This window comes from Polypterus senegalus, chromosome 1 (assembly GCF_016835505.1).
Source record: "Polypterus senegalus isolate Bchr_013 chromosome 1, ASM1683550v1, whole genome shotgun sequence".
NCBI lineage: Eukaryota > Metazoa > Chordata > Cladistia > Polypteriformes > Polypteridae > Polypterus > Polypterus senegalus.
Window position 1 is genome coordinate 266,425,051 of NC_053154.1, and position 19,037 is coordinate 266,444,087.

At 40.8% G+C, this 19,037-nt stretch overlaps 1 protein-coding gene across 5 annotated transcripts in view; it reads right to left on the minus strand.

Moving 5' to 3' along the window:
• Window positions 1–13,667: 13,667 nt before the first annotated feature.
• The window catches only part of LOC120541666 (adenosine kinase-like), a 562,677-nt gene continuing 557,307 nt past the window's right edge, over window positions 13,668–19,037 (minus strand). For 4 of the 5 annotated variants that reach the window (XM_039773555.1, XM_039773528.1, XM_039773547.1 and 1 more), the window contains exon 12: window positions 13,668–14,544. In XM_039773555.1, the coding sequence (XP_039629489.1) occupies window positions 14,420–14,544 (125 nt within the window). In that variant the 3' untranslated portion in view covers window positions 13,668–14,419. The remainder of the gene's footprint in view (window positions 14,545–19,037) is intronic. The other variant, XM_039773538.1, reaches the window with a different exon arrangement.

Genomic DNA, 19,037 nt, shown 5'->3' on the forward strand with positions numbered 1-19,037 from the left:
TTCACACCACTGTATTTGTAGTTCTGTAATCCGCATGTTGCAGTTCCCTACATGGGGACACACAGCAAGCCAATGGTGCAGACTGCTCCAGTCACTTCTGCAGCCAGCAAATTAAATAATCCGATTCCTCAAGATTGTTTCATGACATGCAATTGATGAACTGCATAAGCAAATTCTCACTGAATCACATGGTGACATGACACATGAGGGGGACGGATTTGGAGCAGCGTTGGAGGGCCGCGTATCACAAGTTTGTCTGTCAGCCAACAGAGTACGTATGAAGGCTTTGCAGATACAGCGAGCTCAGCTACAAACTGTGCTCTTTTATTTTTTTATGAGATGCGAAACAAGGCATCAAGCAGACAAGCCCTTCTTCCCTTCAGTTTGTTAGGTCCAAAGCACCTCATTCTAGGCGTTGTACTTCAAGGTGAGCACTCCTTGACTTTCAGCTTCCACAAATACACAAAGCCCACCTCTAGGACTTCTAAGATTTTGTCAGATTGAGTCACGGGGTGGCGGTGTCAAACTACACAACCGAGATTACCTCTGCCTTGCCAGGATTATGTGAATGAAGAATGTGAACAAAAGTCGCTGCATAAATCGTGTAATGTGACAGGACCTTAAGAGAAGTGACAACATTCGTCCACTTGTGGCTGTGCTGGCGAAGTGTGCATGTGCCGCTGCTTGAGGAAATAGGTTGTGTTGTGTTACAGGCGTTTTGGTTCCCTGGCTTATATTTATTTTCCTCTTTATTGTTGTTTTTATTCAATTGTATTCAGTTGTTTTATATATATATATATAGTCTGCATTGTTATTTATTCTATATATGTGCTTCAAGGCCATATTATCTTGTGCTTTGTGGGCAGAGCCACTCGAAATCTTCGTGTTGAGGTTGAGCACCAGTGACAGTGGTGGAGTGTGCATCACAGTTAGTATTGTTAGCTTTTTCTGGTTTATGGTAATCTGTACATTCTCTGTGGATTTCTGCCTTTGAATTACAGACTGGACTTGTTGGCTTTGCTTATTTTTGGCGTGTGCAGGCCTTTAAGCCTGCCTTTTGAGATTGAGGTGAGGCCCATTTTGGGTTCAGGCCTAGTGAAGTGCCACTCTGGCTGGTGGTACCTACTCACCCTATTTGAAGGTTATGTCAGTATTTTAATTTTACAGTATCCTTTGTATACTTGTAAAGAATACAACACCCCCAGACCGCCAGGTGGAGCTCTCCCTGCAGCATGGAGGTGCCCTGAATACCAGCAGGGAATTATGGACAGTGGAGTTTTCATTCTCAACCCTGCTGGATACCACAGGGACCGCTAGATGGAGCTGCAGGGAGGAGAAAAGATTATTTGCCCTACGCCACGGAAGTACGTCCAGGTCACATGGACAAGAGGAATGACGTGCTTCCCGGGTGAAGAAAGGGACTTTTTATCTGACCCAGAAGTGATAAGGAATCATGAACTGAAGGATGGGAAACACTTCCGGGTCAGGGAATATAAAAGGACTGTGGGACGTCCCAGACAGTGAGCTGAGCTGGGTGGAAGGTTGGCAACGCGTCTGGGAGTGGACGAGAGTTTACTATTGTAGTGTATTGTTTATTTAATGAGTATTGTGGAGAGGAGGGTGCTTTGTGCACTGTTGTGTAATAATAAAGTCAACATTTGGAATATTACCTGGTGTCTGAAGTCAAGTCAGGGTTCAAGGGAGCGATAGCGCCACCTATCTGTCACACCCTTTACAAATGTGGGAAACTTATAACAATACAATTTATATTTGTATAGCCCAAAATCACACAAGGAGTGACGCAATGGGCTTTAACAGGCCCTGCCTCTTGCCAGCCCCCCAGCCTTGACTCTAAGAAGACAAGAAAAAACTCCCCCAAAAAACAACCCTTGTAGGGAAAAAAAATGGAAGAGACCTTGAGAAAGGCAGTTCAAAGAGAGACCCCTTTCCAGGTAGGTGGGTGTCAAAAAGAAGGGGGTCAATACAATACACAGAACAGAACATATCCTCAGTACAGTATACAAATACATTTTAGAAGTACGGAGCAGAATTTAACAGTAGATGATATCACATAATAAGATTTGGATATTTTTAGAGTCCTGGAGACCTCATCCATCAAGCTGCCTCCTCCTATTGGCCATTCCACAGCAGAATCAGTGCTGGGCCAGCCAATGCGATGAAAGGACCCCTCTACCCGATGATTCTTGTGATCCTCCATCAGGGATGACTTTACCTTAGGTAGGCAAAACAACTTGGCAGGTGGGCCGTTGCACCAAGTGCCACATTTGAGTACCGAGAAGAGAAACAGAATAGGTGAGGGTTAGTATCAAATTATAACGATCATATAACTTATGTTTTAGTGCTAATGACTAACAACAGAGATGCAGTCTGTACAGTTAATCAGCAGCTCTAGTCAGGGTGTGCTAAACTGAAGTAGTGAGTCTTCAGTCGGGATTTGAAAGCTGAGAGCGAAAGGGCATCTCTTATAGAAGCAGGCAGACCATTCCACAGTTTAGGGGCCCTGTAATTAAAAACTCAACCTTCCACTGTTATTTTATTAATCCTTGGAATCAAAAGCAGACCGGCATCTTGAGATCTTAATGTGCGCTCTGGTTTGTAAGTCATGATAAGTTCAGACAAGTAAGCCGGACCTTGGCCATTTAATGCTTTATATGTTAAAAGGAGGATTTTGAAATCTGCCCTAAACTTAACCGGGAGCCAGTGTAAAGATTTAAGAACTGGAGTTATATACAATAATGACTGTAATCCTAAGTGTTTTCTGTTAATTGTGTACTGCCTTTTGAAAGGATGCATCGGTAATGTAAATGGGTTTCACATCTTCGTACTTCAGCCACTAATCTCTCTTCAGCATTCTCCAACAAGCCTGTGCATGGTGAAAGGGCCGCACACATAATCTTCGTGCAGGGGCCTGTCTGACCAAGGGATTTCATTTTCGCATCGCCTCGAGTACACATGTGCCCCAATCTGCCAGTGGCCAACCGCTCACACTGAAGGGGTGGAGCTGTGGGCGGGGCAGCTGCTAGGGCCCCTCCCCTAATGTCATATGCCGCATTCATGTGCTCTTGGACTGTGCAGAGCTCCGTGTTGTGATGTTTCACCTTCCCACTTTAGTGCATTCATGTGGGGTTCCAGATAGATTATCAAAGAAAAGCAGGTCTTCAAAAACAAAAGAACATTTAGGGATAAACTGCATTTTTCATAGAAACAAAAAAGCAAAATAAGCACATTAAAAAACTAAGCACTCCAAAGGCAATTTGACCAAAGAATATAGCCTTTTGGACTGACTGGGTTATACAGTAGATTTTATTTTAATCAAGTGACTAATGTGAAATGTCAGCGTCACATCACAACTCGGATCATTTCCAATTCGGAAACTCGTATTCACTGTACACAGCAAGGCGTGTGGCCTATAAAACTACACACCAGGCAAGTGCACAGCAGACAAATATTTGGTTGTAAACAGGTGTCTCTTTATGCAAATGAGCCCAGCGTTCATTAAAAGATTACAGATTGATGGAAATTCAGTTTGCATGGCTGAGGTATACTGCCATCACAGAAACACGCCAAGACACACGTTACATAAGAACAGAAATGGCTCTATGACTCGGGGAGAGCCCTGACTTCTCACAGTAGCTAAGCAATTGTTTAGAAAAGATCACCAAAAGCAACAAACCCCAGAAACCCTTCTTCAATTCATGGCAAGGGAATAAAAGCCATCTACGAGTAACCAGTGCTTTGGATTACAGTTTGGATTAGAGGCACGCCTATGCTGTATGCTGGGAATCAACCATTTTGAACTGGGCTTGTGTCACGATTGAGGATTCCAAATTCACAAGGATATAAATCAACACTCACGATGCAGTTCAGGGTGGTGGAGTGCTGGCGCATATTCCCTTGCCACTGAGCACAAGCCCTGACCAGGGTGGCAGTCCGCTCCAGAGGCTACACATGGCCAGTTTGAAATCAACCTGTCACCTTTGGTAACATCTCTGCAGGCGCGTAGGAAGAAAACACACACAAGCACAGGAAGGAGCAGATGTGGGGAATAAATTGTGAGATGGCAGCAACACTCACTACGCTCATACACAGCACTCGTTTCAATAACGGGCCAGCTCAGGGTTGTAGGTGTTGACATCCATTTCAGAAAATTTGGGTGTAAGGCAGGATACGACTTTGGACTTTACGCCAGTCTATGTGAGGGCACACTCCTATGAGGAAGTCGTATAGTTGCCAGTTAACCTAACAAAATAAGGGTACAGACAGAAGATAATCACTTCAGGCGGCCAGTCTCCTGGAGCTGTGAGTCACAACCACAGAGTCAATGTATGTAGTCATGTGGAAAAGTGAGTACCCCACATTAAAAATGTATTTATTTTTTAAATATGTGGAGATAAACATTTGATCTTCAGTTAAATAACATCAATAGCTAAAAGTGATATACTGTAACAAACATTACATCATTGTATAACTGAAATAAACAAATACAAACTTGTTGAAAAAGTAAGTACCCCGTACGTTTATCACTACCTCACATACCTGCAGCTGTAGCAGAACCACACTGAAGTCCGTCTTATTTAAACCTCAGACGTTTACTTTGGCTTGCTCTCCATTGCTGAATGTGTGTGTTATCATCATTCCAAAGATTGAAAGAGCTCTCTGAGGCCTTTGAGGTAGAAGGTTAGAGATACCTATGAGTCTGGGAAGGGATTTAAAAAGATCTCCAAACAATTAAAAATCAACCATTCCATGGTTCAGAATATCTAGTAGCCCAAAAGCAAAACATATAACACTGAAAAGAAGTCTCAAAGAAGTCTGGAAGATTCCACGGTTCAGAAGATCTAGTAGCCCAAAACCAAAACGTATAACACTGAAAAGAAGTCTCAAAGGAGTCCGGAAGATCTCCAAACAATTAAAAATCAACCATTCCACGGTTCAGAAGAGCTAGTAGCCCAAAAGAAAAATGTATAATGCTGAAAAGAAGTCTCAAAGAAGCCCAGATTTTCCTCAAGAGGCCTACAGGTAGCTCTTGCCACTGTTGTTGTCAAAATGCAGTAGTCTAACATTCAAAAGAAGCTGCAAAAAGTAGATCTACATGGGTGTCCCAGGAGGAAATCTGTGCTGTCCAGAAAGAAAATCGGGGAAAGACTAAGTTCTTCCCATGAACACCGAGGCAAACCCTGGACTTCTGGAACAATGTGCTCTGGCCTGACAAGACAAATGTAGAGTTATTTGGTCACAGTACCAGAAGACATCTTTGGTGGAAACCAAAGACAGCATTTGAGCAGAAAAACCTGATACCAACTGTAATGCGAGCTGGTGGAAATGCTATGGTGCATCAGGGCCTGTGCAGCTCACCCTCACAGAATCAACTGCGAATCCTTCATTGTACCTGAGGGTTCTTGAGGTTAACGTAAGACCATCTGTCAGAAACTTGAAGCTCAATCTTAAGTCAACCTTGCAATTAAACACAGCAGCAGATCTACCAGGGAACGGCTACAAAAAGCTCTGGAATGGCCAAGTCAAAGCCTGGATCTAAATTCCATCAAGATGCTGTGGGGGGATTTGAAATGGGTTTGAGCACAAGTCCAGGGGGTGCCTGGAGGACCACCGTGGCAGCAGGTTTTCATTCTAACCCTTTTATTTAAATGAGTGCTGTGCTGCTAATTAACTCCCTGTGAATTCATTTTAACTGAATTGCTTTTTAAAGAGTTGTTCCTCTGAACTGCTTCATTTCTTTCCTTAAATGGCACCCAAACAGAAATGTAATGTGAAGTGTGTGAGCCAAAAGAAGACCAACTAAGTGAGGGCCTTAAACTCCAACCAGCTGCTTAATGAGGTGCCAGTTCTTGTCATTAATTAAACCATTTCTTTAGTTTTGTGGCTTGTTGCTGCTCTCGTGGTGCATTAGCAGACATTTCCGAAATTGTTGATTTTCTCTTTTCTAGGAGCGCTGGTAAAATATTTTGTGGACCTGAGCAGATCGACATTCCTGAGACCTTCATCTTTCTTTATTTTCAGATATTGTATGATGGACACCAGTTGCTTTGGCTCATTTTGTATCTCATTATTGTTTGGTTGCTAATTACAGAAAAAGAAACAATTAAGGGCCCCGAGTCTTTAAGAGCTAGTCAATTAAAATTAGTTCAAAAGAAGTTAATTAGCAGCAAACTCATTAAGAAACGGGTTAGAATGGAAACCTGCAGCCACTGTAGCTCTCCAGGACTGGAGTGGGCAACCCCTGTGCTAGACAGTTAAAGGAAACGCCAACTTGAGAGGGCAGCACCAGTTATTACAGCCAAGGGTGGACTTACTTTTGCCACAGAAGGTAATGGGGTATCTGTTCATTTTTCATTAAACAAAGTATTGCACATCTTAATCGAAAGACACTGTTTAAGTAAAGATCAGTTGTTATATGTCACATATGTTAAAAAAGAAAAACAAACGTCACGGCGTGTACTTGCTTTTTCACGACTGTCCATACTGTACACCAACCACATCACTGGTTTTTCCAATAACACGTCACACTTCAGAATGCGCTTGCGTTATGCTTTGAAACAACTAATCCTAATGCTTAAAAACTTTTAGTAAGAAAAAAATACCTCCATGTTCAGAGAAAGCAAAAAAATTTTTTTGCCATTAAAAAAAGCAAATCCCTTCCACTACGTTTTTTTTTTTTTTTTAAGTACTGTGATACTTTTGGCAGCAAATGGTGGCCTCTGTCCTCATGCAGCACAAATCGCAGATAACCCGCCACACACAAGCGCAGTCGCTGCCTATGTGCACATGAGCACCCGCACGGGCCTTTCCTCTGCTGCCCTTTCTTTCTTATTCCTGAGGTTACACAGTAGATGAGAAAGGAGCTGCAGACATTGTGACTGAGATGACCTCCTGCTCAATGTGTTTCCTTCACAACAAAAGCGTCGATTGGTAAGTGACCAATGCAAACACGCCTCGTACTGAATCAGCTCGTTTTACTGGCAGCGGAGAGCAGCAATGTTTGTTGTCACAAATTCCCCACTTGGGACTGGCGTTTCCTTCTGGCTGAGGACACATTCAGTTCAGCATGTAAGCGAGTCCCATTCACTTTTTTTTTTTTAAATCACGTCTGGATTTTCTCACAGCCTACTGATCACATAAGAGCTGAAACAGTAAATATTAAATCTGCCCTGAGCAGAGCGGCAGGCTGACAAAGGCCTAATACCCATGCGACAGTTGTATTTAAACAGGCCATTTTTTTCACTTGTGATTTTAAAGTTGTATTTAACAATGATCACTTACATCAGACAGGTAGCTAATTATGAAAACAAACACAAATGCAGGGCATAAATCAGAATACTAAAATCTACTCATTTTCAGTTGAGGTTCAGAGTAGCCTAACTTGGTGGTATTAGTAGGGCATGAACGCATGCAATTCTACATACTGAGAAGTGAGGATTCTCACTGCCTCCCCAATTTTTATTGTGCTTCTGAACACATACGATCCTGAGGGAAAATCCAGCAGCGAGTCCCTCTCCATACCCCAGGCTTGTGTGGTGGCGTCAGACGCTTGATGATTACACGGGAAAGCTTTGGCACACGCTTTGTGGAACGAGACTGCAGAGTACCAGTTGTCACTCTGGCACTCGTGATATACACGTCTGGCATCAAGTCACACACTGCAGACAAAGCTTTGTTTACTGAAGGTCTGCTTTTCAGGAATGCAAACCTTTACAAGGCCTCGACACAAGCCACAGAAATAAGAAATACAAACAAATAAACAGAAAATAACTATCAACACTAAATAAAGTCATTTTGTGAATTACATGTCCTTATTTCTTAATCTATCTTTTGTACATTCATGTTTTGCCATCTGCCACATTGGACAACAATCAGCCAGCTGGCATGAAGACAAAGATCTGGACCAATCAGCAGTTAGAACAGTTTCCAAAGCATCTGCAAGAAGCTGAACGAAATGCTGATGAAGAAAGAAAGAAAAAACAACACTGTAACAAGTTGTTAATTGCATTTTCCTTTGATTTTTTCAGAAGCATATATTAGCATAAATATTTCAACATATATCAGACTGATGTAATCAAATGGTCTCTTCTGACTCACAATGAAGTAAAGGAAGCTATGCTTTACAGTACGTTGTGCAACATCATAATACTGGAGATGAACAAAAACAACCCAAACCTGCACTGAGTGGCGATTAAAAAGAACTCCAATACGCAACATCTGAATATTTGGGAACTGAAAACCAACATGAAATCCTGCCTACCTACTGACCTATGTTATGATGCGATTGTGATCTGCTTCATTAAAACAGGAACTAACACTGCAGCTCTTCATTTTGGCAACTCTTCATCTGATTAAAAAGGATCAGTTTGGTGTGTTGTTAAATGACATCTAAAGTTACAGAAAGTTACAACAGGACAATATTACACGTGTACACACTTAGGTGAAAATTAGAAATTTATCGGGTGTGAACTGGACGCTGTATAGCGCCTGGCACAGACTCACTCGGAGGCACATGTAAAAAAAATACAAAGACTTTTATTTTTCTTCAGCTAGAGGGCATGACTTCCCCGTGGACCCTCCAGCCACAACACAATCCCAAAGCAATTTCAGCGAACACTCCAATTTCGAACCACCACTCCTCCATGGCAACCTCTTCCTCTTCCTCACAATTCTGGCTGTTGAGTGGTGGTTGCCGGCCCTTTTTACAGCCCACCCAGAAGTGCTCCAAGTGCTTGATCACCTGCCTCTGATTACACTTGATGTCCAGGTCGGCTCAGGGATCCATGCAGCACTCCCTGGCGGTCACCCCAGATCCCAACAGGGCAGTGGAGAACTCCATCTCCCATGGAGCCCTGCGGGAAACTGAGGCACCATCGTCAGCCAGGGAGGCTGCCACCAAGTGTCCCGGGGGAGGTACTGAGACGTCCATGGTTGCTCCCCCGGAACATATATAGAAGGGGTGTCCCGGCCGGGCATGGGACCCAGCCGCCTGCCACACGGGTTATTACTCTACTATAGATAGAGGGAGAGAGAGATAAATTAATATAAAAATGGATATACAAGAAAGGCACTATATATAATAATAGACAAATGCAGCCTAACCAATAACAGAGAAATAGGTAAGAAAGATGTTGTATGGCAGATAGCAACTAATGACAGACAAACAAACAAGACACCCTCTGTAAAATAGGACAGATACTTATAAAATACACTGTATAGGATATATAGATACAGTAGATGGCAGATATTTGATTGTAATTGGAAATTTGTCAGTAACTGACATATACACAAAAACTGCTCTCTAAGTGACAAATTTGACAAAAATGGTTCACAACCTATTTAAAATGTATAGGGTGGTCCAGATCTAATTATGCAGATCCAGATCGTCTGGATGACTTTGATTTATGCGGGGAGAATTCCAGTTCAGCGCAAAGACAATTTTTCATCTCGTCAGTTCGCACACTTCTCGATGGTCCGGGATTTTTCTGGTGATTTTCTACGTAAAAAACTTAGTAAGTTATAGCGTAATGAAAATTGCATAATTAGATCTGGACCACCCTATACATAGTAAAATAGCAGACAAATATTGTTTAACTAGAAGACGTATTGTTTGCCTTTGGTGCAACAAATTAACAAATAAGGCCACCACTCATACCAGCTACATACTCACTGAACAAATTATTAGGAACACTTGTAGACCTGCTCATCCCTTTAAGGGATCCACACAACATGGAATTGTTGTACTGACAGAGTTTAGGATGCTGATTTTAGTCTTAGTCTAGTTGTAGATAAAATTCTGTAGTAGTTCTACTCCTTTGTGTTTTCTTCTTATCTTGTTATATTGTTGCTTTGATGCTTGCACCTTCATTTTGTCAGTACTATACTAGTCCCCTTGGATAAAGTCACCTGCTAAATAAATACATAAAAAAATCTAATCAGCCAATCATCATCAATGTATAAACTTCAGTTAATGTTCACCTCAAAGACCAGAGAGGTTGGGAGCAGGTACTGATACAGCCACCACACAACAAACCACCTCAAGATCCCAACTTAGGACCTGAGTGCAGCCATGCAGCAGGTGACACCTCAGCACCACCAGAATGGGAAAAAGTGTCATATCAGAGATTTGGACCATAGCATGATTGTTGGTGCCAGATGGGGTAACCACTCTGTACAACTGTGGAGAGCAGAAAAGCATCTCAGAATGCTTAGCATGTTGACCCTTGAGGGCTAGAACAGCAGATGACCATGTCATGCTTCACTTCTGTCAGTCAAAACCAGAAAGCTGGATGGCTGTTGACTGGAAAAATGTGGCCTGGCTGACAAATCTTAATTTCTGCTCAGGCACACAAATGTCAGGGTCAGAATTTGGCACTGGCAGCATATATTCACGTACCCTACTTGTCTTGTGTGAGCAGTCCAGGCTGGTAGTGGTGGTGTAACGGTGTGGGTAATGTTTTCTTGGCACACTTAGTGCCTGTTAATACCAATCAATCATTGCTTCAGTGCCATGGCCTATCTGAGTGTTGTTACTGACCATGTGCTTCATGGCCACAAATTTACCCATGCCTACTTCCAGCATGATGGTGCACCATGTCACAACACAAAAGTCATCTTAAACTGGTTTAATGAACATGATAATGAGTTTTGTGTTCTTCAGTCACCATATTAGAATCCAACAGAACACCTTTGAAACGTGGTAGAAAGGGAGATTCACAGCATGAATGTGCAGCTAACAAATCTGCAGAAACTGCATAATGCAATCATGTCAACATGGGCCAGAATCTCAAGGGAATGTTTCCAACACCTTGTGGAATCCATGCCATGAAAAACTGAGACTGTGAAGAGGAAAAAAAGGCCCTACCCAAAATAGCATAGTGTTCCTAAGAATTAGCTCAGTTGAGAGTACATGGAATCACCAACATCAGCACCCCACCTATGCATTATCAAACCTACTTTCTCCAGTTCACCATCATGGCAGCTGGAGCCCATCCCAGCAGTTTCAACCATAAGTTAATAACCAACTCTAAGCATGGTACCAGTCAATTCTAACATTAAACATTCAAGTATCTTCAACATGAGTACGTCCCCATATTTTACTGAATATTTTAAGACCATCAGTTAACACAGACAGGTCACTGTGAAACTCTGAACAAATCTCAAATCTTCATTTTGAATTGATCTCTGCAGATTGTACTTTTTGCACAGTGTTCATCAGTAAGCCTTAAGTATAAAATAGAGCTGATAACTCTGAACATGAATGAACAGTCTCTACCTAGGTGGCTGTTTCTTTGGGTTTACTCACACATCACTTAAGACAGGTTAGCTGGTATTAATGAATGTGACCTGCCATGGATGGACACCCCATCCAGGGCTACTACCTTCCTTGTGCCCAGTGCTGATGCTCACAAGCCAGATTTGAATGAAATGGATTAAGTATATAGGTGGATTGGAGATCAGACCATGCTTTTGTTACAGACTCAAATCAAATGTATGTTTTTATTGTTTAATAGTAACAATAAGAGCAGCTCACTACTCAAAACGTTTATTTTGGGATCCAGGGAGGCTCAAACCAGCAACCTGTTGAATACGAGTCAGCAGTTCTTACCGCTGTACTACCAAAGTCGTTGAAATAATAAGCCACACTAACCCGATTTCTTTTTCTTCGGTTATAGTCTTGAATAAAAGCGCACTTATTCTGTTATATTGGACCTTTTGTGAAAGTGTTTATTTGATATTTGGACTTCATACATTATACACTTCATGTCAAAATGCTGTCGTTAATACTAAAACATGGAAAACGTTTGTCTTTTAGGCATGTGTTTAATATTTTTTGCATTTCCTGTCATCCTACACTTACATAGATCTTTGTAGACACGGAACATATGTGAAATGCATGTGTTCCAAATAACAATATATTATTCACTCTGTACAGCTCCAGGTACCTCACTCCCAGATAAACCAGGCTTGAGCTGGGAGAGTTTTTTGCACTTTCTGCAGCTGTGGGAGGTTGGGATAGTAGACTGCTTACTGCTTGGGATTATCAACACATTTACAAAACAAAAGTTGCTGACAGTGAGGTGCGAACAGATTTAAGGTTGGCAATATTTACAAGTTTTTTCGTAAGCTTTGGTAATTCTAGTGTTAGACAGGTTAACTGGTATTAATGAACGTGACCTGCAATGGATGGACAACCCATCCAAGGCTACTACCTTCCTTGTGCCCAGTGCTGATGCTCACAAGCCAGATTTGAATGAAATGGATTAAGTAAATGGGTGGATTGAAGATCAGGCCAAGCTTCTAAGCCCTCTGTGTCCCAGTCATTGGTCACATTGGAGCTGAAGCCTATTTCAGCAGCAGAGTTTGTAAAAATACCTCCAAGAATTAAAAAAAAAAGTTTTACATGTTAAAAACTATAAGGTTTACTTGCATCATATTCCAAATACCTTGAAACATACAAACTACTTTTATCAAGTGCCATTATAATGCACATCCTTCCAAGGCCCTTTATAAATAAGGCACTATAGGACAGTAGGCTCTAGGCTAAGCTTGGAGTTATAGAGATGACACAGAGGAGAAGAATGAACCAACAACTGTACGGTTTCTAGTCCACATTTTCCTACCTGCTGACAACTACATAGCATCAGACTAAATCTCATTTCCTAATAATCAAGAATATAATTGATTTCCACTGCATAACTGAATATTTACTCTACCACTGCAATCCTAAACCACTCAAGTATAAAAGCTTCTTTTCTGACCATCTGTTGCTTGCCCCCTCTACCGGATGCCAAGAGGTAAGTAAAACGAAGCAGTGCCATGGGCAGCGCCCGTCTAATTACACTACATGGACTGTATTTTTAGAATTCAAATCTGACTGGTGTATAAGATTCAAATCACAATGGAGGACCCATTGAGAATTCAAATTATTTTTCTGTATTTAATACTAACATCATCTGTTTGGAGTGTCATGATATACATTTTAAATCAATTACACAAAACAATGTTTGCTAACCATTCAGAAAGATGTTCCCTAATGTCAGGGGTCTACATTAGTTGACACATTAGCATCCATGGTTGACACAGCACTCAAAACGCTCCTGCTGCCTCCAAACCAGATCATGGCCAGGCTCTCAGCTAGCGCTGCTTAACACATGGCAGGTTGAGGGTGGCCAGGATGGGACACGGGAGGTCACCAATATTGTGAGGACCAAGTGAACAGCTGTGTCAATTTTTCTTTGTCATATTCTACAGCAGCTTATAATTAAATTGGCAGCTCAATATGGTTTCTTTCTGTTTTTTTGCTCTTTTGTCCAAACAAGCCCACTAACTCTTCTTACTTTATCCAATGTTTTATAGCGTAGTAAAATAGCAACCTAATTTTCTTGTACGTAACAATGCTAATAAGACATGTTTATTAATCCTATAACTGGAAACAAGACCCTCAAGCAGGTTAAGAATGCAGATTTAAACACTCACAGCTTTCCGAATTCATTGACATTTCATCCAGCCGAAAGCTGCGTGATCTTGCTGTTGGACTGCCACTTCAGTCAGCAGCAGAGAAGCTGTTGTGCTCAATCCCACCATAAAGCTGAATTCACAGACCCTGGAAATGAACAGAGTGACTAAGAAAGGAAGAGCTGGCAAGGTAGGGTTGTTGACATTTTTATTCTTCAAGTCTGAGATGGCAGAGTGTACTGAACAAATACAGCCAGAGAATTGATCCCTGCAGAAACACACACTGACCATATCATCCAAAAGTCCAGAACCATCACAAAAAAAAAAAAAAAAAAGTAGAAATCAAGTTTTGAAACCTGTGCGCTTCGAGATTTATTTTGGTATGTCTTGATATAAAATCCTGCATAAATATCTCTGCATTTAACTTTCATTTTCTTTTAATTGTTATTTTATTATTATAAAACAATTCCCTTAAAACAGCCACAACCGTGTAGTTACAATTGAACTGTAAAAATACATTACTTAAATAGACACATTCGCATTATTCATGAGATTGCATGAATTTGTGCCTAAAATGTATCATTTAAATTCCGCAAACATAGTAAGTCAACATATTAAAATACAATTACAAGAACATTACATTTAACTGTATCTGCTTAATAAAGCTATTAAGGTAACACTTTTCTTTTTAATAAGAGAGCTGTAAATAATGCCAGGTCTCCTATTAAGTAATTAGAAAAAATGCACAAAATGCACCTTTGTGAACCGGAAATTAAACAGAATGTGATGAAAAGTAGTACACAAGTCAAAATGCAGGCACTGGAGGGAAAGTGTGGTTCAATTAAAAAGCAAAAAAAGAAAGATAGGGGTTGGTGGTAAAAGGATGAGGCAGCTGTCCCCTCGAAACAGGGATGACTCTTGTTCCCAAACTTATTCTCAGGTTTTAGTGAAATTCTGGCTTCTCTGGGAATGTACACCCAGCCCGTCTGATGATGACATTGGCTGAATAGTGGCCAGCACGAATGCACTCCTCCAGGGGCCGTTCGTATACAAGCTGGGACAGGAAACCTGCAGATAAAGGGGACATAAATTAGGAACAGCCTTCAGGTATGGTAAATAAAAAGTTATAGCCTGAAACACATGCCATGATTTAAGAATTGTATGAAAAAGCCGGTCAGCAGAGGTCCTAATCAATTGCTCTACCAAGTCAGCTTGTGTTGCTTCACTTGCCCCTAAGCATGTAGTATCACAGTGCCATGGTTGAGTGGTCTTCTACCCACATGCTAAAGACTTGTGTGTGTTAGGTTAATTGAGTGGGGATGAATGTAAGTGTGGCCTGCAGGGTTTGGTTCTTCCTGGGTTAGGTACAGGCAGCAAAGACCAATGGCTGGACAGAAAATGAATGGATAGATGGATAAAAACTATATGACATACAGAATGCTCTTTTCTTTTTCAGGATTCTTACTTGTAATTAGTAAACTAGTTAAGATAATTCTCACTCTAGTCACTGAACATACAGAATGAAAAAAGCATAAAATAGAAAGCACTGAGCTGTGGTGGTGAAGGTGCTGCCAGGTGCAATTCCGGCCTGAGACTCCCTGTGTGACCCTGAGCAAGTTATGTCATTTGCCTGTTGGTTAGTTGTTAAAAAAATGGTGCTATACTCTGATACAGTATGTCAAGTGTATTAGCATTGGAAAGGTGCTCTTAGAATGAAAGCAGTACAAGTTTAGATCAAGATACTAGCTACTGGGATTTCATTATTTTGTATTTATAGTACTAATTTTTTTTTTTTACAGTATATATAAGTCATTGTGATTACATTATTCTGTATATTTTTAGCATTGAACATTTTAATTAGCCCCGTGATGTTAGCTTATTTTATATATATTTGACAGTCATTCATTCAAAAGGCATGCAGGAAAGGTAATTAATTCTTATATAATGTCTAAAATAATCAACTGTGATTTGTCTAAAGATGCCACTGTGGCCTGGTGGTTAGAGTTACTGCCTCATAAATCTAACACCCTTCCCAATGTCTGTGTGGAACCTGCATGATCTCCGTGTGTTTGTATGGGTTTTCCTCGTACTTCCTGAAGGACATTAAAACTGAAATTTCCTTTTGGTTAAGTCAGTTTAACCCTCCAGGATCTTTGCAGAGATGTAAGGTCACAATGTCTGTGTCAGGCTAACCGGAGTTTCCAAATTGGCCATGTGAGTGGGGGCATGTTTGTGTACGTATGGGTCCAATGATGGAGTGGCGGCCCAGCCAGGGTGGGAGAGAGTGTATTCCACTTACTGCTACTAAAATAGCAACTGATCTTTCATGACTTTGGACTAGATTATACAGGCTGAAGAATGTTATGTCATGTTGCGAGCCAGCAAACTCAGAGCTCTTCATGTGTAAATATTGCTGCCTCAAGCTGTGAGTGGATATCCTAAGGGTTCTCCTCTCTGATACAGCAGTATTTCTAGTCAGTTCAGCTTCTTCTTTTTAGGGTCTTATGAAATTAGTCAATGTTTCTTTAAGTTATATATTTTACTATAATAACAATATCATTAACACTTGTCTGCGGTTTTAGTGTTGTTTAATTTTGTTAGTGTTAATTCCATTAGAAAAGAGAGCAGCCAAACTGTTTAGTTCAGTGAGGCCCTCGTACAAACGGCACAGACATGGTAGCGCTCCAAAACACAGGATGCGAGCAGCATGGATGCATGGGAAATAACGTGCATGAATGGAATGTATGATCAAATTAGCAGCCAGAGACCCTGACTGAGCCCTAAGGACATTCTCTCTGTTACACTTGAGACCCAGAAGCGTACAAATGAGGTTAGTGATACCGAGCATGGAGTGCAAGAGACTGGCTGTTTGTTTCATTAACATGCTTACAACGGGCCAACACCTCAGAAGTAATCCTTCCACTCTGATCTGCTGATCTCCTTATTGTTTCCTGTCCTCTACAGCATTGCATCCACTTGGGAGCAAAAGGGGGAAGTGAGGGCAATTTCAGCCCATGACATTGCTCAAGTCCCAAAGGAAGTTCACATAAGGTTTGGTTTGAATGGCTTCAGCAGTTCTCAAACAGATAAGGAACAGACATACTAGCAGATATGTGAGAGCTGTCGTCTCCTTTTAAAATTTCCAAATCAGTATAGCCCTACACATATTGTAAATGCATTAACACAGTTTATCTATAAGAGTTGTATGCTTTAATTGAGAGTGAGGTCATTAATGGAGTCTTTAGGACAGTCCTAAAATTCCATTAGATATTGTGAATAAATCTGTGCTGATGACACTACAACAGTGAGGATAACAAACAATGAAAAGACAGCAAAATAAGTCAGAAACATTTGGATAGACTTGGGGATTGGACAATTCAGCTTGGCCTCCAGTAAAGATATGTAAAGTGCCACATGCAGTTAACAAATGAACTTTGTTATGAAGATGACAGAATAATCTGCCAGGATAGGATGTTGAAGCAGAAGTCGCCTTCTCATTTAAGAGGATACTGGACTAGATGGTGTGAGAAAAGCAAAACATAAAAAAGTCTAAAATAAACAACTAACCGTTTAGTTAATACAGTACAGTACTAATCAAACATGTTTGTATATAAATTACACTTGCGCGAGTCCATAAAATAATGAGGTTGTGAAGAGGCAGAGCCGACCCACCCTGCAATATCAGGTGTAAAGAAGGACCCAACCCTGGATAGGGTGCCTGCCCACTTGTGTTACACACCCACACCTGTCATTCTGTCACGCAGTAACTTCAAATGCCCTAGGATGGCTCGCTGCACGGTCCAGGCCTGAAGATGCCTTTTACTTAATTAGCCTAACATACTGCTGTACATGTTTTTGGGATGTGGAAGAAGAAGAATTCACAGAAACTGAGAAAACTGGCAAAACTTCACACAGAAAGTGAACAAGCCAAGGATTTCAACAGGACTTCTGGAGCTGTGTGGCAACAGTGCTAAGCACTTTACCATCATGCTGGCACCTTTCAAGAACAATAAAATACATAAATAATTTAGCAGAAAATGGCTTATTTTGAATGCAGTTTCTTGAAGTAACATTCCTTTTATGTCTTTAAAGCGTGGGTGGAATGGTGGCCAGGCAGTTAGCACTGCTGCATCACAAACTCAGCTTTTTCTCCAGGGTTTTCCTACCATACCCCTAGAGGCCTGTGTTGGGTTAACTAGTGATTCCAAATTGGCCCTGTTTGAGTGTGAATGTGAGTGTGCGCAGAAATTGGCACTGTGATGGACTGGTGCTTGGTAAGGCTGTTATCATTAACAAGAACTATCACTAAAACTTGAGATAAATTATTAATCAAATTAAAAACAAAACTAAATGCATAATGAAAAATAAAAACTACAGGGAAATTAAAAACTCATATTTCAAAACAAACTACAGTAAAATTAAATGAAATGGATGGAAACAAGAACATTTTTTGTTTTTATCCTACCACTGACTGTACTTCCTTTTTCACTAACTGGCTACTCACCATATGTAGCGTAATGAGCATAATGGTCATCATCTAGCTAGAAGAAACATTTGTTTAATCACAGACACACACCAAGAAACTATTTGTAAATGGGAAAGGATTTTCTGGGAGTACTGTGAAGAGATAGTAACAAGAAAAATGTATTTCTGAAGTAGACAGACATCTTTATGAAGAAACATTAAAGAGAAAGAACTGAACTAATTTAAAAATTCATATAAACTGCTTTCACAAAGATGACAGTAAAGAGGTTGGGGACTGTGACACACTACAAAAACAAACACCTATCAAAGAAGGTAAAAAACATTCTACATTGTTCAAGAAAGATTTACTTTTAGCCGCTGCCACGATATACTAGTTGATCAAACTCAAGAGCTTATTCATTAAACCAGGAATGTCTAGAATGCTGAGACACAAAGAATCAGTGAAGTACTTTATTGAAGTTTAAAAATAAACAGCCTGCTCCTTGAAGACATGGACACTGCAATAATGTGAGTATGACATTTTACAAAATGTCTCGGATGATAATGCAAAAGATGGCTGGAGGAAAAAGGGACTCACTGTGTCTTTTCTACAATCCTAGCCCTATGGAGACATTACATGCTTTTCTCAGTCATCAAAACTTAAAATGATTTTCTCAAACAAATCAAGTGTCCAGAAATAAGAACTAAAATAGAAATGTTCAAAACTTCCTAAAACTAAACTGAAAATGAAATGATAGGTGAAAGCAGAATAAAAAAAAAACTAATTAAAAGAATGCTGCAAGTAAAAAAGGTTGATTCCCTTGTGCCTAGTGCTGTCAGGATGGGCTAAAATTCCAGCAACCTTGAAATGAATTAAGCAGGTCTGAGAAGGTTTTGTTCCACGTTTTAAGTGGGCAGCACAACTGCTGCCTTACTGGGTCCTGTGGTGTTTTCATTTGCCTTTGTTTCTTTGTGGAGCTTTCTTCAGGTGCTTATGGTTTCAAACCCCCTAAAAACCTCCCACCCCACCACTTCAATATCAAGTTAACTGGTGACTCTAAATTTGCCCAGTGTGGTACTAAGGTGACCTGGAATTG